The following is a 23,754-nucleotide window of genomic DNA, read 5'->3' on the forward strand; positions in this document are numbered from 1 at the left end:
CTTATGCGCTGATATAAATGATCAGGATCGAATATTGGAAATAAATTGACACAGTCGTTTCGAAGATTCCTGTTGGATGAAATAGATAACAGGAACGGGGTGTTTGGTTTCGTTGATGATTAAGTTCAGTTGAAACTTCGGAACTGCCAACAAATTATCAACAGTGGGTTTTGTTCATCGACTCTGAAAAACTAAGATCAATACCAGTCTATCAGTTATGGTAATTGCACGTCCCATATCAGCATCAGGGCGCTTACTTGTGCCCCTTTTACCCAATCAATGATGCATTTATCGATAGATTTGTGTTACGCCGAGAGGTATCTATAGGCTTGACAGTCTTGTTTACTTTCTGGTACGCTCAGCTCCGGTAAGTCGGGTTTGCTTGAATACCGTTGTAAGTAAGTGTCGCCATAGTATAGCGTGGTAGCACCCGTAATTCTCACGGGTTCTAAAAAGGGTACCAGTGACACAGGGACCAGATGGTTTTATCATGTTCTTAAAACAACTATTATCATATCTAATTCTAATATCATATATTCACGTGAATTTACAAAGTGCCTATCTATACGTATATAGGGAAGACTGTCAAGCATCCCATCAAAATCTAGGAGCGGGTATATCCTGACCTTGGAATCGTCATTAACTCAGCCTTGCATTTTCTCCTTGAATCAAATGAAGACATGATTTTCAAACCCATCGCAGATCGAAGATGGGTATTATCAAGCAAGACACAGCTGTGCGGGCGTATTTCTTTGTGCCTTAAAAGTAGGAACGACATATGTTGCATATAACTGCAGTTGACATCAAACCAGGAATCGAACATGAAGCTACGTTATGTTATTTCTAACCGATGTTCGCAAATATTCGCCGTTTTGTTTTTTGTTCTACTTTGCGAATACGCGTTCGTCATATATAGCCAGTATAATGTAATATCGTCTAAAAGAACCAGACGATATTTCACGAGCGAGCGATCGCCGGAAGCACCGGCACCGTCGGATATTAAACCAATGGAACAAGATGTTCATCGAATCGGCACCAACATGAAAGCGTACAAAGATAAACTACCCTTTAGAATCGACAACTTGCTCGATGCGGCGAAATATTTCGGTTATGGATTGAGGCGTTCGGAAATGAAAGACTTTCGAGAATTATTTTCTCTTTTCAAAAAATTGATGGACAGGCACGGCATCGAATTCATGCTAGTCGGAGGTTCACTCCTCGGCGCCGTTCGACATCACGGATTCGTCCCGTGGGATGATGACTTCGACGTGGCCGTGCCTCGCGAAAAATTCTCTCTCATTAAAAAATTATTCGATCAAAGAATTGCGTCGGCTAAGATCAAACTTGTGTCCTGGCCGTTGCGGAATATGCATTGGAAAGTTCACCTCGCAAAGAATCTTCTAATTCCAATACGAAATAAACCGGGCAAGCGATTCAGGCATTCGTGGCCGTATATCGACATATTTCCGTACGATACGCCTAACGACGTCAACATTACCTTACTATGCCTCAGAAAGTACAAGAATATTTCACAGGCATTGATTTACCCGAAAGTTCGTGTACCGTTCGAAGGTTTCTGGATACCGGCTCCGAAGAGATGGACGTCATTTGCTGGAATAATGTACAGGAATATTGGTCCAGACGGAAGATGCGCGGGAGGCCTTTACGACCACCGGCACGAAACCGGAAAAATGTTCATGAAAACCGTGAAATGTAAGGTTTTGAAACCGTTTTTTCCGTTCGTCGAGCGAACCTGTTTGGACGGCAAAATCGTAGAAACATTGAAAGTAGGGGAAACTGTGATACACGTGTGGTCTTACGGTCGTTTAGATAAAACGGCGCCGGTTACTGAGATACCGTGGATACCACATTCCTGCAGCCAAAACTTCACAAACTTAACGATGCAACGTTCACCTAACTAAGGGCCATGGATTAATCGTATGAACAAGTAGATACGTATCGCGATGATCCTCGTATATAGTTTGATCTAGGAGTATTTATCTGGACAAGGTTACGACAAGGCAATTACTCCAAAGTTTGCTGTACTTGTTTTTAGGCGTTCAGACGTACGTAGTTTTTTGACGCCTTATAAAACGTTACCATTATGAAAACTAAACAACGTTAACCATTCAGCGTCATTTTACAAACGACAACCGTAAATCGATGTGCAAAACGTCACAGGTCTATGTGTACACTTACAAGCTATTTGGCAAAATGTTATTGACAAAGATGTAGAATGGCTTCCTGTGATTATATAATGACCTCTATTTGAACGTCGAAATGTTATATTGCATTGAATAAAATGAGAGGACGTATTGTAATAGAAATGGATGTATGATTATATCAGAAGCGGCAGGCATATATAGAAATGATAAGTAAATCGGATTATTCGGTTAATTGGCGGATGTATACACGATTTGGAAGTCTGATATAAAAGTCAGACCCTGACATGGGGATGCTGGTGGAATGACGAAGCTATCTACGATCTGTGTAGGGCCGGTGTGAATTTCATCGGCGGCTACAAGCGGTCAATATGAAAACGTGAAAACATGTAATTTCAATATTCAAATATTTTAGAAAATATGTTCGATATTAGGGGTATGCAGGTTTCAAGGGATTAGCAATTTGTAAAAGCATAGCTGTCATATACGGCTCTGCATCCACTGATGGCATGTGTATTAGGTAACAATTCAATTCAATTCTTTATTGATCCTTATTAGATTGAAATTCAGGGATAAATTTCCCAAATTAAATAAATTTACAAATTCTAAAATAAGAAAATACAAAATACAAGACACATGGGTAATTCATTTAGAATAACATGAATAAGTTATTTAAATGACAATGTCTACTTCAACCCAGACTCAAGACTAGGATATCGAGTGACAGCCAAACCGGGCCCGGGGACCGGGCCGGCTGGCTACACGATCATGCTCAAACTCATGATGAAGCAGACATCAGAAGAGCTCTTTCTTCAACCATGGAGGCAATGAAGTTGCAGACCAGCTTAGAGGCAAAAATGAATCGAAGTCGGTCGCAAGTTGACAATTTTTTTTATTTAGACCAGTCGAAGACCTGTATCATCTACCCAATCGTCAAATCCCATAATTCCTCAAATTTCTTAAAACTTCGATTGCAAATTTGCAATTCCACACTAGCTTATCCCAGAAATTCTAAATTTTTTTCGCAGGCGTCAAATAATCTATTAAAATTAATTTTCTTGTTTTATCTGTCTTGAAGTATATAGATGTATAGTGACTTGAAGGTGCGTTTATGACCGAAAGATAATGGAGAATGCTTTAGCGGAGCTTGTGTGTGGCAACAGATTGAGCAAAACGATGGCCAGAGAAATCCGCCGAAGTTTCAAAGGGTAGTTCTAAAAAAATGATAGAGACTAGTGTGAAAACTATCATCACTGCAAGGTCCATGGACCTAGTAAGCGTCGGAAAAGAAATCTTTCATTCAATTACAGGAATATACCATTTCCCAGATCGCCGGATAGATTTTGCACCAAGCATCGCGTGGGTTCCTTGCATAAAACCAGCGTGTTATAGACATCAAGTGTGAAAATTTCGCGATGTGGTCAGGGCCATCCTCCCTCGGCAGAGATACGAATTATATGCTGTATATCGCTGTGAATTGTAAATCTTCCACGTTGGCCTCAATAAAAAAGAGAATAACGGGAAAAGTTCTTGACTTAGTTCCAATTATCAAATTCACAAAAATCATGGATAAAAAATATAACTTTATTCATATAGATTGCTAATTATCACAGTCAGAATATTACAATGTACATATAGATAGAAAAGTCTAATTTGGTTGGCCTACGAAACTGTACATTGTGTGCAGAGAGTGTATTCGTGTTTCTCTGGGTAACCATATCATTAAATGGTCGTTACTGTGGGTGTCTAAAGCCTGAAGCCAAGCTCAGGTCAACTAAGATCCGACCAGATCATCAAGACCAATCGTAAGCCGAATCGCATGGATAGACCAGATCGCCGTAGCCAATCAGCAACGAGTTTTGCATCACATGACTTCGAGACTCGACGATGATCGAGTTCAGGTGGTCACGTGTGTAGTATCGCTGTTCTAACGTCGATCTAGTCGGGTCGTAAGTCGACCTGATCTAGGCATAGAAGCTAAGTCTTGTTGCCAAACTGCACATGGGCTGTTGCCAACAATCCCATGATTAAGCTCCTGCCGACGCAGACACTCATGAATTAATGTGTGGTGCAATATAGCTCGGTTGAGTCGAATTTCTTCATATGTCATATTGAATATTTTGGACCCATTTTCTGTACATACTAATGTTTATCACATTCGATCTCGACGTCGGACTTTGCAAGTCGCACACACACATAAATCTCTGTCCGAAAACGATTCGACTTCGTACCACAATTTACCGTGTAAAAAAACCTTGTCTCAATTTGAGAGCAACTTTGAATTGTGTACCGGCTTTAAACAAGAAATAGTAAACGGGTGGATGACGTAAGTTCTAGTAGTATTAAATGTAGGCCTACTATGGTTAATTATGATATATAGATTATACGTCGATTAGGTTAATTAAGCTTATCACAATATACACTATTTTTCCATGACCAAAATATTTTGTCCAACAATGCCATCCTTATTACCAGATTTTTTTCAAATCAAACTTTTACATTATTCCAGATTCATTTGACTCCCGGTTCTACGTTTAAAAACTAAATACATTTGTATGTACAAAACTAAGTACAGTAGGGAATTACATTTAGATGGATACCAATAATAAGCTGAGCTGAGTCTTCTGTGATCGTACTTAGTAGTTACAGGTTTTACTTTTCCTTTAAAAAAACTATTTACAGAATGGAATAATCGTTTCAGCAAGCGAGCGACAGCAGCGAATTCTGATGGAATACAATGAAATTTTGTAACAAACACCAATGTATAAAACTACGTTGCTCTTACTAAAACACAAATGATGGTTATATTCGAGTCTTCACGCAAGAGAGCGAGATATTAATGATATGATATTCGTGCATTAAATGTAACAAGTTTTAGTCGCCAAACACATTTTTTCTAAGTTACTACGATAGCAGGTTGATGAAATCCTATTATCGGCACTCTGAAGCTGGAAATATATTGGCATTAACACACTTCTTTACAAGCGTTAAAATTCTTGGGATCAAGTTCTACAGTTTGAACACTGTTTGACAGTTGTACGTACCAGCTTCACAAAATTAAGAAATATATCGTCAAAATAAGTAATTTTTGTATTATCTTGATGCAAATGTAATCTAGAAGGAACTGGGGCCATATACAGTCGTTTTTGGAAACTGAACAAATTATGGAGAGTTCAGATCAGATGTAGACACTTCAGCATCAATCATTCAAAAATCACAATTGTTCTAATATCTGATCGGATATGAATGATCTTCGTAACGACTCGCGTTTGTGTTCGCTCGACCGTAATTGTCGAATCCCCAAGGTCCGCGCGGTTTCTCCAGATCACGGGATCGCCTCAAATCGTCTTCGTAACTATGGTTGCTGTGCACGTAAGGCGTATCGGACTTTCGTCCTGTGCTGCGGTACACCGGCTCCTCGTCATCCGTGACATCGTCTTCTTCGTCATCGTCACCGTCATCCTGGTTATTGTCGACCCAGCAAGCGGAGACTATAATCGCATATACGACGGACAGCAACATAGCTCCCGTAGAAATCCACATCATATAGTAGGACCAGCTGAATGCTTGAGTCGTGCTCTTTTTCAAAACCTAGAAACAATGTTAGTGTATAGTTTTTTAATCTATTCTAAGGTAGAGGAGACCATTTGTCGAAATACTTTTCGAGTCCTGGTGGAATCTATGATTGCAAAATTGTATCACGTTTAACAATATAATATAGATTCATTTTTCTCTAACATTCCAAAAAGTATGATCCAATTGCTTGCATATACCATTGTATACTGGTACATCGAGTATGCTAATCTTCCACCGGAAAAAAAACATTCCATGGTGAATGTAAGTCGACATTCCTAGTTTTTGTCAGTTTTAATTGGTGCGTTTTAAGAAGGTTTATGCCTTAACGTTTCCTATCAATTATTACTCATGATTGTCGTACGGTTGTATAATGAACGTTCACACACTTATTCACACGTCATCGGTCGTTGAAGTACCATACACGATATCTGCGAGTGCCCTCTTTGGCACATTTGTAATCGAATTCGAATACACTAGATTTGACGCATTCGTCCCTATACTCGATCGAATACAAATACTACATGTACTCTACAGGCTCGTGCGCGCGAGGGCTATGTGGATGGATACGTTTTTACTTTGGTTGAGGAATGAACGGTTGTCGCGCAGACCTTCCCCGAAAAATTTTGAAGATATATATATATATATATATATATATATATATATATATATATATATATATATATATATATATATATATATATATATATATATATATATATATATATATATATATATATATATATATATATATGAAAATGAAAATTTGAAATACATGTATGCCCTTTTCATTTCTTTGTGCTCCTGTCAGAGTCTGCCCCTGGATCCGCCCTTACCTCGGTCCTATATCGAAACGTAGTCAGTGCGATTCAAATCATAACCCTTACCCAAAAATACCGTACAGAGAGGCGAGTATACCTTACGATCTATATATGATTTGATAATGTATTTATAAATACCTGGGGCCAAGAGAAAAAGAGATTCAGCTCAGGTATATGTTCACTTTTTTCCTTGTCCATTATTATATGAAAAATTACCATCGCTACAATGTTACCAACAACTGTAAATAAAGCGGATAAAGAAATACTTAATGTTATCTTGCTACAAGACCCAGTTCCTTAGTTCTGCGTGGATTTGATTAAAACATCGAAAATGAACTGATCTCTACTCAGAGTAAACCTCAAATCCCATCTGTGAAAATGGGTCCAGTTTCACTACGTAATAGGTCTGATTTGTGCCAGGCAAAGGTTTGACTTAAGATACATACTTCTTAGTATTTATGGACCAAGTTCCACTGTTTGGGTTGTTAAGTGAAGCTCATAACGAAGTTCGATGTTGTGTGTAGATTTTGAACCAGTTCCACTGATTGTATTTCGATATAATAGCTACGTAGGTCTACTGCTATTTCAGAATCGAATATTTCACCACAACTATAAAATGTGTTCGGATCTTGTTGGAACGTGAAAGAGGTGTAAGCGAAATGTATCCTGAGTAATAGGGTACCCGCAATGCAACTGTGGCAATCGAGGATTCCACGAAGACTGAAAGTATTGTATATTTGGAGGGTGTTGTGATATATATGGATTGAAGAGTCTAAAAATCCAGTTCAAGTTCATCGAAAATGAACTAATTTTGATTACGGACGACCCACTGCTCGTCACGCCATCTCGTGAGATGGTTTTGCGAGTACCCCATTCATACAATAATAAAAGTTGACAAACTTACGCCCGATGGAAGATGTAGCACAGGCGACTTTGATCATTCCGGGTCCAAACATGAGAGAGAATAAAGCACAGTACAAAGCTATACCAATCATCAGCAACGAACCGACGTGTATTCCGACTTGGGATTTCATCAAATCTGTTAAGAAAATCATCATGTTTTTATGCAAATAGAAAATATATCCCTTAAATGTTCGTATGAAAAATCCACTCTTTGTTATAATCAACTAAGTAATCGTGAGCTAATGATATGCCGTATGATTCTGCGGAATATTGATTCTTGGATATTTAGATAACCTTGTTGAGACGAGAAGATACTCAATATCCGTGTAAGATGATATCGAGAGAAATCCCACACTCTTCTATAAAAGTTTCTCGTTTTGGCTGAATTTATTGTGGGATTTCTCTCGTTATATAACCTTTTCTACTTAAAAAGAAACGATACGAATTAAATCCATATTCAGGATATGTACTAGGGTAAGTAAATGCGTCATATTGTGCTCAACACAAATCATGCTGGAGAATGAAATCCAAAATAGAGCGTAATTTAAGGAGGACAAACCACCTTTTTGAACGGATTGTTAAAAGTTCTTTTTTTCAATCAAAATAGAGATTAAGATAAACCAAAAGTGTACGGAATTTAAGGAATGACGAGAGTAGAAACAGTTCCGATTTCTGTGAAATCGAATGACGTCATCAGTCATGGGGTACATACCCGTAATTTTCCAAAAACCAACGCTCTGATTGGCGCAGGGTGCGGTTGGATTGAATGCAACGGTTTGGCAGGTCATATTCACATCTGAAATATAAACGTTTTTGAAAGTATATCGTAGAGTTACAAATTAGCGAGCAAAAATAATTAGATACCCGATATCGAGTGGTACTTGAAAAAGTTAATAACGCACAAAGCAAGAAGTGTTGGAAAGAATTCTTCGAGAATGTATCAATGTATGTTGTTGGAATTATAAAGCAAATATATATCATATCAATAGTAATCTTTACTCAATGAAAACATCAGATTAATCGAGATGTATTAATTTCAATAAGGAAATGAAATCTTTAATGCTTTTGATACGGGTTTCGAATAGGTTAACGAAGATCGTTTCTCTTCTACAATTCTAATGGCGTTAGAAAGAAAAAATTTCGAACCTTTTTCATTGCTACATTCTCTGAATAATCCCCGGTCTCGGGAAAAGTAAATCATCGCCAGTGGATCGCGGCGGCCGTTAACTATCACCGGATCGTTTAGATTCGACACTTTTATCTCCATCCACCAGGTAGTAAACATCGAGGCTACTCCTACTCCCAGAGCTCCTGCCAGTAATATAGATATAAAAAATACATTCACTCCTTTACACGATTTACTAGCACAACGTTCATTTCCAGATCCTCCGCCCATGTTCAATCTTCCACAGATTCTGATCAAAGAATTTCGATTTTTAGTATATATAGTATTTATATATATATACGTTAAGAATTTCCACACGCAGTTAAACCCGGTTGTTGCTATTTTGTCGACTATTCAGTTGTCACGAATACTTTATTTCACAGCGCGGCTCCACCCAACACAACAGTCCTATATATTTGGATATAGAATACCCGGAATTACGAGACCGCTGGTATATGCCTACGCGTAAAACAAGACAAATACAGGTCTATATACGGTCTATCGTGAAAACACGTTGACGTTGGCCGACCTGTAGAAGTGGTTAGTAATATACATAATACAAAGACTGTAAAAACCTGTATACATTATAAACATTTCGTGACATACATTAAATGGCACTGCGGTATTTCGTATACAGGAATTCAAAGTTGATCCGCCCAACAACGCAATTTTCGATTCATTCAGATACTTGATAACCCATTCTTAAAAAATCTCATATGTTTCGATTAACATGTTTTTTTATGATAGTTATTGGGATGGAATGGACAGGAGGAAAGCAGTATGTCCCTTACAACAATCCTGGAGCCATTGTACCAGAGTGTCAGGGGTCAACTCCGGAGAGTATACTTTACATCAAACTTCTCGGGTCCTGGATATTCTCTCATCAATCTATATGGACCTCGTCTAGAAATATCGGGATAGTGGATATCGGGACTCTCGGCCATTATATCCCGTCTTCCTTTGGCAAGTGATTCATACCACTTATTGGGCCTATGGTGAATATCAGATAGCGCTTCCGTCAGTCGTAGAGTGTCGTCGTTGTGATGCCGAGTTGTGATCTTTTTAAAGAATATTCACCGTATCATATTAATCATTCCATTGTATAAACCTTTCCCACGTAAATGAATGCTTTATATGCAATGGCCTTAATATTCATATAAACCTTCTTAATCTTCTAAAAGAAATAAGGAGTTTTTATATTCAGTTCCAAAAATGCATTAACCGTATTCTTTCTTAACGCATACATAATCCGCTTATCGAGAGCAGGCTTTTTAGCGACTTCTTTCTATTTACATCGTGTATAAGCACAGGTTTAAGTTAGGGAAATACAACAGTTGTCATCATCTAAACATCTACTATTAGTGGTAAGACGTATCTCGCGAGGACGGAAGAAAAACAACAACAATTCTGGTAGGTAAATCATATCAGAAATAACCATCTCGTTCTACTGTTGTGTTTTTAAACGCTAAAAGAGAATCCTCTTAATTCCTCAGCCGGAGGGAGTTGTACATCCATGGCTTTTTTTATGGCTTTCAAGATTTAAGTAACTCCGTAAAACGTTCGCTATTGCTGCTAAGTTTTTAAGATAAAAGTTACCTCATTCGGCAGTTCATCGGAACTGGTTCTGATGAACCATTATTCTGTGGCTTTTTTGAAATAAAAAATGTTTTAAGTTTTAATATTGCTCTCGAGTCCCATTGTTACTTGGGCCTATGTGAGAAATGCATTTTACATAACCGTAGACTAAATATTCATGTGGTTTCAACGTTGCCAAAATCCATCTTACACGCATCACAAATAGTTAAAAAAGAATGAAAACGATCCAAAAATGCAGAACAAAAAGTACGCTGATAACAAAATGGGAGTTATCAACTATCAAATGGCTAATTGTTCCAAGGTGGCTATGTGACTGAATCCTTATATTTTCCTTTCGGATACGAAATCCGTAAATTGCCTCCGTTTTTGTCTTTGTGCTGGCCATCCACTAGGAAAAACTTTTGTAGTGTGTTTATGTGTTTACTAGTGTGGGAATAACTTAAAGCTTTGATAATATAATAGCTTTCATTTTATACCAAACACGAAGTATCAGTATATCACGTACATTGCTGTTGGATGCATTGATTAAGAGAGAATAATTCATGGAACGGGCGCGGAAATATTAATTAACCGAGTTTAATAGGAGAATTTTCACATTACCCCCATATTCTGAAATTTGTCTTGGCTTTTGTGGACCGTACTGTCTGTCATCCATCAAAGTATGTAACGTTTAATGAAATCATTCATTGCAGAAAATGGACAGATCGAGTAGTAGAGTAATAGAACTTCACACTACGAACGAAAATGATGATAATATCGACACGAAGAAACTGCTACGAGTTGGAGTAATAGAGATTGTCTTTGGTTTCTTGGTTTTGTTGATTGGAGTAGTAACGGCTATTCTACTGGTCAATATCATCTATCATTTATGGTTCGCTGTGTTGATCATGCTGTTTGCCGGTTTGACAGTCCATGCTCACCGCGTAAAGACTAAGAACTGGTTCACCGCTGCGATGGCCTTCGGAATTCTGAATTTCGTATTTTCGATATTCGTCATCGTTTGGGATTTCGTCTGCCTCGGCGTCGTCCACACGGCCTTTCAGAACGACACCGCCACGGCGACGAACAGGCCATTTGGTGTGGCCGCCAATGCAGTTCAGGATGACTCAATATTTGATGCACTATATTCATTAGAGATCATCTTTTGCGCGGTGATTTTCATCACAAGCTTCTTCCACATTATCAATGCAGCCGATTTGAGAAAAGAATTGGAAAAATCTGAGGGGACGGAAAATTAGAAAAGAAAACGGAAAGTCCTTTAAACGACTTAAGAACATTTATAATAGCAGTTTATATTCAAAATCATTAAATTCTGAGTGCATGAACTCTATGGAAAAACCATATCAATTCTTAATACTAATCTGAATATAAGAATTTTAATTGAAAGAGTTACGACTATAAGTAATTCAATTAATATACATTTCTTCTCAATCGTTTGTTTACATAATGCTTGTGTACGTATATGTATATTTTTCACAATTTTATTCTCTAGCCACCAGATAACTTTCGATTTTAAGTTTATCAAAAGGAAACCCGTAAGTTTCATATGTGTGACGACGGATGACACTCTGTATTTGAGTGCGTTCTTCCTCGGCTAATTCACTGACATCTCTTTGAGCGTAAAACGATAAAACGCAATCAGCGAGTCTCCGCATTTCTTTATCCTGTTCACAGATACAGGGTCGAGTTGGTCTCAAAGCGATGTGTAATGCAACTCCACATTCATCGGTAGAATCCAAAATGATTCGCATTTTTGCATCGATCAGAATCTTTCTCGTATCAAACGAATTCCACTGAATGCTCGGGGCTTCCGCCTTCCACTCTCCTTTCCTTTGCAAAATACGATTGATTTCGCCGCACATCATCCCGACTGTATTTAGTACGTTAAGACATACAAACGCGTGGCCACCATTTCGAGTAAGGCGACAGACGGCCTCGTGTATCACACGACCAGGATCGTCGAAATAATACAATACGTGGTTGAACACGATTAAATCGTAGAAGTTACTCGGTAGGAAGGAAGCCGCGGTCGTGTCCTCGACTGAGAATTTTCGATGATATACGTTGAAATCAAAACAATAGTTTGCAGCTAACAAACCAACACGTTCTTTCAATTCAGCAATCATCACACTGTTACATTCCACACAATCCACGCGCTCTAACTTTATTTCTTCGCCTACTGCGTTCATTGCATCTTCTAACGTATGACCTCGTGCCGGCCCGATCGATAGAACCCGCAGTCCATTTCCTTCCTGGTGGTAACAAGTCCGTAACGCGTCCGAAAGACGTTTCCGCATCATTTCTCGTCCACTAAAATAAAACATGTATGCATCAAACGCGGAGGCATACGCTGCGTCGTCCATCTTCGATAGCGAACCTCAAAACATATAGAACCCGTTCCACCCAGTGTCAAAGCATCATTTGCTATACATCGATATGGAACGCTTGCCGCGTTTCGAACGCATTTTCATCAACAATTTACTTTTATATAGTCTGTTTCACGATTCTCCTATATGTTCAACGCATTCAAGGACACAGACAATCTGAAATTAGATAACGAAGATATCGGTTAATGCAAAAACAAAATATGATGCTTTTACAGATGCAAGCTGATTAGTTTGCCGGGTGACGCGGCACATACCATCCTCGCTTGCCAGGGGTCCGGTATCGCTCCCGAACTCGCTTCCACCAGCCCCCTGGCCTCACGAGACGCGATTTCATTACTGGCGCTTTTGCGCATGACGTCATTATCGACACGCGACAATACTTCCGCGTTCACTACGTGTTCACTGATTGGTCCATTTACCGGGAAATTCCATAGATGCCTAATGTCATTTGTAACAAGCGCTGTGATTGGCCCGACCTGATTCTGGTCGGCTAGTAACGACTCCAACGACTCGTGAGGTCAAGGGGTTCGGGGAACAGCTTTAGCGTAGTGGGTTCGAATCCCTTGACGGGTGAAGATGGGCACATACACATGAAGTTACGGTAGCTCCATGGGTGCCAGGGCCACGTTTTATGGTTACAGGTGGTGTTACTTCTCCTGGTATCCATCGACTTACATTACATAACCATATATAATCATCTGTAATTTTCTAATGTAATCTAATTCGTAAATAAATGATGATAATAATTTCACCGGTAAAATGTTTGATGCTTGATTTTGTTAGTTTATCCATGCCATACAAAGATTATTTAGTTTCTATCGACGTTTTTGTGAAATTTCTCTGGAAAATTTCATTACTTGAATTCAATTTTGAAGATATTGTATATACATACCGGGTGTATCGAGAACCGGTGTACTATCTGATCTATGCAACATTTACTGTAGCAGCCTGCATAATGCATATATATGTTGACGGCTTAGATTTCCATCGAATTTTGATACATATATGCATAAATCAAAAGCACCAGATGTATATGTAAAGTATATAATAAGTAATGTATGATTTATTTGAGTGTCGAGTGGTGATTATCTTGGCCAGGTTCGTTTTGTTCGTTTTCTCTCATACGAAATCTGATGCGGAGAAAGTGAAAAAAGAAAACGGAGAGTCCTTTTCAACGACTTAAAAAAACATTTATAACAACAGTTTATATTTAGAAATCATTAAATTCTGAGTACATGAACTCTATGGAAAAACCATATCAATACTTAGTACTTATATGAATATGTAACTATAAGAATCTTATTTGAAAGAGTTATGACTATAAGTAATTCAATTAATATATATTTCTTCTGAATCGTTTGTTTACATAATGCTTGTGTATATATTTCATTACAATTTTATTCTCTAGCCACTAAATAACTCTCGACTATTTGTTTATCAAAAGGAAACCCATATGTCTCAAATGTGTGACGACGGAGAACATTCTGTATTTGAGCGCGTTCTTCCTCGGCTAATTCACTGACATCTCTTTGAGCGTAAAACGATAGAACACTATCAGCGAGTCTCCGCATTTCTTTATCCTGTTCACTGATACAGGGTCGAGCTGGTAGCAAAGCGTTGAATAATGCAACTCCAAATTCATCGCTAGAATCCAAAACGATTCGCAGCATTTTTGCATCGATCAGAATCTTTCTCATATCAAACGGATTCCACCGAATGGTCGGTGCTTCCGCCGTCCATTCTCCTCTCCTTGACAAAATACGATTAATTTCGCCGCACATCTTACCGACTGTATTTAGTACGTTAAGACATACAAACGCGTGGCCTCCATTTCGAGTAAGTCGATAGACGGCTTCGTGTATCACACGACCAGGATCGTCGAAATAATACAGTACGTGGTTGAACACAATTAAATCGTAAAAGTTACCCGGTAGGAAGGAAACCGCGGTCGAGTCCTCGACTAAGAATTTTCGATGATATACGTTGAAATCAAAACGATACTTCGCAGCTAGTAAACCAATACGTTCTTTCAATTCGGCAATCATAACACTGTTGCGTTCCACGCAGTCCACGCGCTCTAACTTTATTTCTTTGCCTACTGCGTATATTGCATCTTCCAACGCATGACCTCGTGCCGGCCCGATCGATAGAACCCGCAGTCCATTTCCGTTCCGGTAACAAGACCGTAACGCGTCCGAAAGACGTTTCTGCATCTCTGCTTGTCCACCACGATAAAACATGAAAGCGTCCAACGCGGAGGCATACGCCGCATCGTCCATGTTCAATATCGAACCTCAACAAATAGAATCCGTCCCAACCAGTATCAAAGAATGACGTTTACTTATCGATTTGGAACGCTTGCCAATGTTTGTACTAATTTTCATCAACTGTCAGAACTGGCTGGATTTTTACCAAGTTTTTTTACTAAAAAAGTGTTGCCGAATGCAAGTACATTGTTAATATTTGTGAAAGCATAGGCAAACAATAAGTTACGTAGGTTTAGATAATAAATGAGTTTTATTTTTGTAGAGAATAAAATGTTTTGTGAGATCACGCGGAGTCACGTGTTACTTATCAGTTGTCAGTTACTGCTTGCCTCCACCCCTCCTGACAACGTGGCTAAGCATTCCCTCGGAGAAACACGAGTAGGATACTTCGTTATTTTCACTGACTTCAATTCTGTTTTCCGTTTCTCACGGAGCGGGGATATCATAAAACCATTTCAACAACGATTCAATAATGAAAGATTTTTTCTTTATCGACCTTTTCACTGGTAGGATCGCTCTCGGAGCTATAACTAAAACAAAATCAAATTACTTCACTCTGAGCATTTAACTCGGCATAAAATCCGAAACATGAAAATAAAATAAAATCGAGAATAAAATCGAAAACTCCGAAACATGAAAATAAAATAAAATCGAGAATAAAATCGAAAACTATTTTCCTTTGAGTAACTAACCATATCCGAAAAAATGAAAAAGTTATTCAAAACTATTCTATTCTGAATTACCACGTACCTCGGATAAAGATCGAAAACATGAACAAATTTTCAATTTCGTCTTTTGTGGCATTATCTCTCAACCATATGCTGATTTAGCAAATGATTGAATTGATTAATAAAAAATTCTGACCGCACGTGGAAAAACAATGCTCCGTATGCGGGTAACTCATCCGAATCTTTGCTGGCGGAGAAGATCTCCAAAATCTCGTCCGAAAACTAGCCCGCCATATGACACAGAGATAGGACAGTGTGTTTCTTTCGTTGCTTCTCCTGAAATGCATTTTTGATTTCTTCCCACTTTTTCCTGGATCGAAATCCTTGCGATCAAAAGCTGCGCTGAAATAAGCTAGCCACAGATTTTACAAAAAAATTTAAACAAATTTCATTTTTTGGATGACGTGATATTTTTGCCGTACATATTATGCTATATTGCTCCAAATTATACATACTTTTTCGAATACAAAACGAAAGTAAATACATGGACATAAGATGATTGTTATCACAGGGTTAAATTCTCGTTTTTCAAAGCATTTTATCCCAGTGATAACTATCACCGGGATAAGAGCATTTATCCCGGTGATAACAAAAAGAAAATGGCTGACATTTCGATCTAATTTCTCACTTCAAGAACGAACTTATAGGATTTCTTGATGTAATAGATCCCAATGCAAACACAAATGATTGAAACGTATATTCGCGGTTCACATCACAGGATATAGATGCAGATAGGTGTGTTGCTACGGTGGTAACTTAATATTTCAATTCATTTTAACACAGGCCGAAATGCTTGTCACGGAAATCCTCCATTACGTATTTCATATCTTAGCAATTGTGCTATGTGTATATTTTGTCTTAAGATTGGTTTTGGGTCCGTAATAGCGTATAACGTTCATTCACTAGGCTCGTTGATTAACTGAGTTGAAAATCCCCTTTATAATGACAAACGCGCGCAGGTCAGCATCAGCACAGAGGTTCGAATCCCGCAAAATTATTGGACACACCGACTGAATCGCCGAAGGTGATGATCTTCAAGTGCCGACCCAGGCTCGTGCCATGCTTAACTACCTGAACATGTGCCCTTCAAAGTCAGTATAAAAAATTTGGGTCAATTTGCATGTTTGTATTTTTGCAAAATGAATAGCAATTTATTCTCAAATTATCTATTCAGGTACTTAATATTTAAGATCTGTCGTTTATTCAATAGGGAATGTGCCCCTTTTCACGGCAAAAAGTGCCTTTTTTCTTGAAATAGAACAGCCCCTCAAAACAGCTTGACCCTGACACACTAGGCGATTTTACTAATGATTCCGTTTAATTGCCTAGAATAGTGTCCCCCGACACGCGTGCACCAGTCAATTCCAAGGGATTTAAAAAATCATATGGTCCAAGGGGTTTTCGCTAGTATATATTAAGTGCCCTTTCTTCAATAATGTAACTAAATTAGATATATCATTGCCATGATCAGACACCATGCAACCATAACAATGAAAAAAATATTTTGTTACTATGGCCTTTGTCTCGGTACAGAACGACATGTACAAGTCACAATAGATACATTTTCTGATAATATTTTGATGATTTATCCTGGTTATAGTGTTGCTATCACCACGTTGAAGGTGTGTTAACTTTATCACTAGGATAGCTGATTTTATCCCGGTGATAAAGTTAACACAGGTTTGAAAAATGCACACTCCCAGTGATGAAAATATTTAACACCGGGATAGCAATTTATCACCGGGATAGGGCTTATCACCGCTTTGAAAAACGCAGCCCTGCACAATATCTTAACATATATACACTGCAAGTTTTCTTAACACGTTTCTATCGTTTGCATTAAAATGATTTACTGAAAAATTGGGGTATAAACACATTTCGCAAATTCGAGTGATTGCATTCCAAAACATAATGGAATTCGTCTCCAATTTTGTTTAGGTTACATTCTGTACATGCGATCGTCCCTTGGTATGTTTTGGTATCTACCAGTTTCAATAGGTAGTAGGTGATAAGAGCATCTAAATCGGATAAGAGCCGAACGTAAATCCGATGGTAGGTTAAATAAACATTGCCCTGTTCCCCATTCTAATGTGCTAAAATAAGTGTCTAATTCAGCAATTAAGTAATATTCAGCAATTACAGGTATTACACTGTATAGTGGTTGATTCGTGCCATACTAAAGGATTATTCTGTACGGCTAGAGTAACAATAAACCAAATTCCACATTGGCCCGTTTTTTTTCGTTTTCTCGAGCGACAATTCAAAACTTAAGGTTTTTTTCCGGTAAGGCGAGGACTGCACAGGACGGTTGACAGATGACACCATACACATATTCATATCTTTAAACCGCCCACAACACATTTATCGAACTCCCGCAAATCATATCAACGGAAGATAGCAAGGAATAGCTGATAGATGCGACATTTTCCATGGCCGTCAATTTCGAGTTTGGAACTTGCTTTTGAAAGGATCATATCAAAAATAATACAACGACATAAACAATCTTCTTTACTCTTCCTTCTCTAGTTTTTTAATTTTCAGTTCCAGGAGTCGCAGTTCCATTTCAACTTTGTTCTAAAGCCAATATAACAACTTTAGACCAGTCTTAAAACTTAAGACAACTTTTGGACTGTGCAACCGGCCCCTAGGACGACGCAATATTTGACGCAATATTCACTACCAGATTTCATTGCGCAAACTTTCAGGAAACCTCTTCGAAATGACTAATTAATCCCGTTAGATCATTGAAATTGTATTCTATGTGGGTCTTATCACAGGGATTGTATTTTAAACTACCAAAACCGTCGCGAATATATTCCTCAGAAGGTTTGCACCATAACATTGAATTTGAATTTGCATTTGTATCTTACCGATTAGCTTTCCGTTTTTCTGCAAATTTTGCTCTCCCAAACTCAGAATACGTTCATTTGATGAATAAATTCTGGTTATGAGCAAAATGTAAGATGTTGTGCTTCGATTGATGTATCGTTTGTTGGATTTAGACGCTGAAATCACCACGAGCTCTTCACATGAAGTTGAAAGGTAGAGGATTTTTGCTGCCATAGCAATTGCAGTACAGGATAATTTGGGGGTCTCCGGCACATTTAATCGCGATTTTGAGTGGTGGAAAGTTATCAAATAGCCTCCAAGTAGACATATCTAGAAAATATAGGATGTTTTGAACAGTTTAAAATAGATTTCATCGAAATCCTTTGGATATTCGAGGAGTTACAGCAGTTTTAAATCGAAGTGTCTGTATAGGAGTTTCCGCCCTTTTTCTTTTTATATATATAGTACCACTGACCAGGGATACTGGATGATCTAAGCTACAGTTCACCCCCAAACTTTTGATACGAGCCCCTGTGATTTTACCCTTCAATCCTTTATGACATTTCTCCTTCGATGTATTCAATTCATGAATTGCAATCAGGTCTGTATTGTTAACTATAAAAGTAAAAAGAAGCCCTAAAGATCTATTGAATTGACGCTCATAATCTGCCATTGTCAGAACTGGTTCTTACCGAATTCGTTTTGCTAGAAAACTGTTGACAGATGTATGTGCACTGTTAATATTTGTGAAAGCATAGGCAAACAAAAAATATAGATCAAGATAAGATAAAACCATTTCAACAACTATTCAATTATGAAAGATTATTTTTTGATCGATTTTTCTTTCGATCTTCACATAAAACGGTTAATCGGAATTACTTCACGCTGAGTTGTTAACTCGGGGGTAAAATCTGATCGAAACATGAAAGAATAAATCAAAATTATTTTCGTTTGAGTTACTAACCTCATCCGAAAAGATTATTCTCTGAGTGACTAACTCAGATTAAGATCGACGCATCTCTGCTTGTCCACTACGATAAAACATGAAAGCGTCCAACGTGAAGGCATACGCTGCGTCGTCCATGTTCAATCACAGGGGCTCGTATCAGAGGACAGAGTTGTAGGTAGTGTAAAAAAAAATAATCTGTTTATCCAGTGTCATGTAAAAACGATAATCTGGTAATCCAGCGTCTATAATTACAAACCATAGACACTGGATTAACAGATTATCCTTTTTACACTACCTACAACTCTGATACGAGCCCTGAGTGTTCAATAGCGAACCACTACAAAATATATGGAGTCCGTTCCACCGAGTGTCGCACCATTATTTGCTATATATACTTGTCGATTTGGAACGATGCGCTAATTTTCATCAATTGTTTACTTTTCAATGGTCTTTTTCGCAATTCTCAAATATATTCAACGCATTCAAAGACACACAAGCTTAAATTAGATAACCAAGATTTTGGTTAATGCAAAAACAGAATATGATGCTTTGATAGGTGAAATATGATTAGTTTGCCGGTTGACATATGAAGGTACGGTATCTAGTACATTAGATATTTGATGTTTGATTTTGATAGTTTATCTATGCAATACAAAGATTATTCAGTTTCCATCGACATTTTTTTGAAATTTCTTAAAAATTTCATAACTTGAATTCAATTTTGAGCATGTATATACATACCGGGGTGTATCAAGTACTTATCTATTATCTGATCGATACAACATTTGCTGTGACAGCTTGAATATTTCATATTTTATATTTTTACGGTTAAAGGCTTAATTTTCCCTCAAATTGTCATACATATATGTATGAATTAGAATAACCAGATATATATATGTAACGTATAGTACACATGAAATATAAAGCTCTTTCTTTCGAGCAGATTCTATGTGTGTGCTGTACTGCCTGTTTAAAACCTAAATTTACTTACTGTCCCACAATACCGGCGGAAACCTGCAACTAGCTATCGGTAATTGGCATGTCCCTTCAGGTATCCCGGACAACCGGTATGTCCCTTCAGGTATTCCGTACTACGCTGTCAATCAATATTTTTCGGTATCCGCGAACAGATTTATCACGCGCGAACACGACCTCCAACTAGATGTTGAATCATCCTGGCTAGACACGGCAGTTAAAATCAAACGAAATTTACCAACCAAATGAATAACAGGGACAATCCCTATTTGAAGATCCAAACGATTTTAGGGGATTTATCATTTTTTGATTGCATTTCAAACCGTTTCAGTTGGTTTAAAGGGCGTAATCTGCTAAGAACGTAAGTAGCATTAATCTTGGAGCCTGCTTACTAAGTTGCTTGTTCTTCGAGCGAAATCAGATTTCTATTGGTCCCAAGCCGAATGATTGCGTTTAGGCATAAACACACGAAAAGGCCTATTGATGAAGCCATACCTAATTGTAAATGTATAATACAAATCTTTTTCATATGAGTTGAAAGGAACGAACCCGCATTACATCTTAACATTTCAATAAAGATCGAGTTTTGAATTGGAATCGTTTCTAGGTTCGACACTATGCTAGAAACAGAGTAAAGTTAACTGTAAAACCCACCTTTTAGAAACCCTCTTTTTAAACCAAAAATGTAGAAAACCGGTTATCGCTGCTTTCCTGCTATGTTTTATTTCATTCACTATTGCAACCCAGAGTCAGTTCCATCTCGGTTAAGTTTGACTCTACGGATTAAATAAGTTTATTCAATGATATTTGACCTTTGAGTCTGCATTCATACGTATTCGCTTATCTATTAAGGTCGAGATACACCGCCTGAATATATTTGGACATACCGGTAGTGCGAAAGTAAAGTATTAAAATTTAAGAAATGTATGGAATTGTAAAATTCTTCAGGTTCGGCATGTTTTTTCTCAAAATCGTAAAATCTTGTTACCTGCAATTAGTTATTTTTGCATAAGATACATCTAAAGAATTCAGTTCGTATTTCGGTACCTGTTAAATAAATGAATAGATTCGTGGAGTGTACAAGAGCTTTGAACATTTCTTGCACATTATACAGCACTCCCCAAACAATATCTGACAGATTCAAACGAGAAACTGTGCTCAACAGGGAAATAATCACATTCGGACTTGTGCCAACAACGAAAGTCAAGGCGATTAAAGACAGTACCTTAGTGGTTTTATTCACTTTCTCATTTTTGGTTTTCGTATCCCCAAACTTATTACGTCGTAATTTAACGATAATTGCGATGTTAAATAACGAAACAAGGGAAGTCGTTAGATAAACATTAAGCATGCGTATTTTGACTGTAATGGCACCGATGTCATCGGAGTACCAACAAACACCTCGATAAGAAAAATGTGGCCCAGCCGGATAAGCAGTGATGTCATAGTAAACGGGGTATAAGGGATAGTACAAGCAGAACAGGGCTGGTACGAAAAATGTCAGACAAGTCGCTATGACGGCATTTTTATGGGTGCAGATGCGCTTTGAAATGAATGGGAAGAAAACCACACTAAAACGTTCTAACGATAAACTAACCATAACCCACATACTAACGAAATATATCACTTGAACGATATAATCTGAAATAACACATCCCAGGTATGATGTTGAAAAAGGTGTTCGAATACGACGCCCGGTGAGCAGATACATGAACACATTGAGCCAAGCGAAAACCTCGACTCCTAAATAACAGTTGTCAATAATCGCGATGAAACGCAAATATACTGAATACGAATGACGTCTCATAACTTTACCGCACATGATGAAAATGATCGTTAAATTGCCGAAAAATCCGACAACAATTATGATGAAATGGCCGACGAGAAAGAGAATCGCTCCGTGCCTGGTCTTCAGTTGTTCACTGCCAGACATGAAGTCGATATATAGACCCGGAAAACCTGGAAGCGAAGAACGGAGATATATTTTGTTTTCATCTTCTTCACTGCAGGCGGCTGACGAATTACTGTTTTTACACATTGATGAATTGTGTGCGTAAGCCAATTTCAAAGTCAAAATTGCAGTAGAAATCCGTCTCAAAATGGATTTCTTATAACAACAGTCGAGGATGATTCATCAGAACAATTTTCTAAAATTGACATCGTTGCTCTGTATTTCAGGATCTCGTAATAACGGAAAATAGATTTGTCGATAGAATGCGTCGATGTATCATTGCTCCTTCCTCTGTATAACAATATTCCCGAGCTTGCACAACTCTCAAAGAACTCTTGATTTTAATCGATGGCGGTTTTCTGATGTACTCAGAAAGATGTAATCGGTTTCTATCGGTTCAGCCATCTTCTGTATCTAGATTCCTGTCTGGGCAAACGTACCAATCATTCCTATCAACTGTGATTATATAGACTTATTTCACCATTATAATTTTCATTGTAATCAATGCTGGCTACATTGTTATACTGACTTTACACTGATTTCAAAATTCAGATTCCGATTATCAGATACATATAGTATGTGGTGATTTGCGGTTTCGTTTCAAAGCTGACGATTATACGTTGACGCATTGGTGCCACATCAAGTTCGAAACATAAGGATTTCGTCACCAACTTTGAAAAGGTTACATTTCGTACATGCGATCGCTACGTGGTATGTTTTGGTATCTACCCGTTTCAATAGGTATAGTAGGTTGTGGGCCAGTTGTCTGTGTCATCCGACAAATTATGTAACGTTTAATAAAATCATTCATATACTCATAACAGAAAAAAAAACCAGATCGAGTAGTAAGAATTCGGAAGTTATTGAAAATGTTGGTAGATATCTAACTTCAATGTTCAGAAGACGATGAATGCTTCGAGGTGACGAAACTATAGCTACCCCATCAAAATGATAGTTCTATCTTTTCAATGCAAATGCAATCTTTAATTAAATAATTTGGTTAGAATATGTATTTTTGTCATACCAGTGTAGTACACACTTTGATAAAGAAGAATCAAGTAAAGCAACTATACGACAGAACTCCGCAAAGCGAATAAAAATGACGATACTAAGAAAATGCTACGAGTCGGAAAAATAGCGATTGTGTTTGGTTTCTCGCTTTTTTGATTGGAGTAGTTACGGCTATTCTACTGGTCAACGTCATCTATCATTTATGGTTCGCCGAGATCATGCTGTTTGCTGGTTTGACAGCTCAACGCGTAAAGACTAAGAACTGGTTCACTGCTGCGATGGCCTTTGGAATTCTGAATTTCGTATTTTCGATATTCGTCATCGTTTGGGATTTCGTCTGCCTCGGCGTCGTCCACACGGCCTTTCAGAACAAGATGATGGCTTTAGGTATAAAAGGTCTCTTTTTTAACACCGTTCACAACCTCTATTTGAATTCC

At 38.0% G+C, this 23,754-nt stretch overlaps 3 protein-coding genes across 6 annotated transcripts; 1 reads left to right on the forward strand and 2 right to left on the reverse strand.

Annotated features, from left to right (window-relative positions):
• Positions 1-3,730: 3,730 nt before the first annotated feature.
• Positions 3,731-9,032, reverse strand: LOC141904110 (uncharacterized). Its single transcript, XM_074792620.1, has 5 exons — positions 8,606-9,032; positions 8,172-8,255; positions 7,461-7,595; positions 6,695-6,795; positions 3,731-5,753 (listed from the first exon to the last, which is right to left on the reverse strand). The coding sequence occupies exons 1-5, from the start codon at positions 8,853-8,855 to the stop codon at positions 5,388-5,390; spliced, it is 936 nt and encodes a 311-aa protein (XP_074648721.1). The 5' UTR covers positions 8,856-9,032; the 3' UTR covers positions 3,731-5,387.
• A 988-nt stretch (positions 9,033-10,020) lies between these two features.
• On the forward strand, positions 10,021-11,557 carry LOC141903955 (uncharacterized). Its single transcript, XM_074792367.1, has 2 exons — positions 10,021-10,034; positions 10,913-11,557. The coding sequence occupies exon 2, from the start codon at positions 10,916-10,918 to the stop codon at positions 11,456-11,458; it is 543 nt and encodes a 180-aa protein (XP_074648468.1). The 5' UTR covers positions 10,021-10,034; positions 10,913-10,915; the 3' UTR covers positions 11,459-11,557.
• Positions 11,512-20,381, reverse strand: LOC141903954 (uncharacterized). 4 transcript variants are annotated; one of them, XM_074792362.1, is made up of 6 exons: positions 19,676-19,706; positions 19,396-19,502; positions 19,124-19,165; positions 18,975-19,046; positions 18,473-18,761; positions 11,512-12,763 (listed from the first exon to the last, which is right to left on the reverse strand). In XM_074792362.1, the coding sequence occupies exon 6, from the start codon at positions 12,581-12,583 to the stop codon at positions 11,702-11,704; it is 882 nt and encodes a 293-aa protein (XP_074648463.1). In that variant the 5' UTR covers positions 12,584-12,763; positions 18,473-18,761; positions 18,975-19,046; positions 19,124-19,165; positions 19,396-19,502; positions 19,676-19,706; the 3' UTR covers positions 11,512-11,701. The 4 variants fall into 4 exon arrangements, with proteins under 4 accessions (XP_074648463.1, XP_074648464.1, XP_074648466.1 ...); XM_074792363.1 differs by lacking the exons at positions 18,975-19,046; positions 19,124-19,165; positions 19,396-19,502; positions 19,676-19,706 and adding an exon at positions 20,372-20,381; XM_074792365.1 differs by lacking the exons at positions 18,473-18,761; positions 18,975-19,046; positions 19,124-19,165; positions 19,676-19,706 and having other exon boundaries at positions 19,396-19,459.
• Positions 20,382-23,754: the final 3,373 nt, after the last annotated feature.

This window comes from Tubulanus polymorphus, chromosome 4, assembly GCF_964204645.1.
Source record: "Tubulanus polymorphus chromosome 4, tnTubPoly1.2, whole genome shotgun sequence".
Taxonomy (NCBI): Eukaryota; Metazoa; Nemertea; class Palaeonemertea; order Tubulaniformes; family Tubulanidae; genus Tubulanus; species Tubulanus polymorphus.

Bases quoted from the DNA above. Each gene is read 5' to 3' on its own strand.
- LOC141903954 (XM_074792363.1), bottom strand. From the start codon at position 12,583: ATGGACGACGCAGCGTATGCCTCCGCGTTTGATGCATACATGTTTTAT.
- LOC141904110 (XM_074792620.1), bottom strand. From the start codon at position 8,855: ATGGGCGGAGGATCTGGAAATGAACGTTGTGCTAGTAAATCGTGTAAA. The intron at 8,256-8,605 runs GTTCGAAATTTT...TTTATATTTCAG, and splicing joins AGAATGTAGCAATGAAAAAG to ATGTGAATATGACCTGCCAA. The intron at 7,596-8,171 runs GTATGTACCCCA...TTTTCTTAACAG, and splicing joins TGGTTTTTGGAAAATTACGG to ATTTGATGAAATCCCAAGTC.
- LOC141903955 (XM_074792367.1), top strand. From the start codon at position 10,916: ATGGACAGATCGAGTAGTAGAGTAATAGAACTTCACACTACGAACGAA.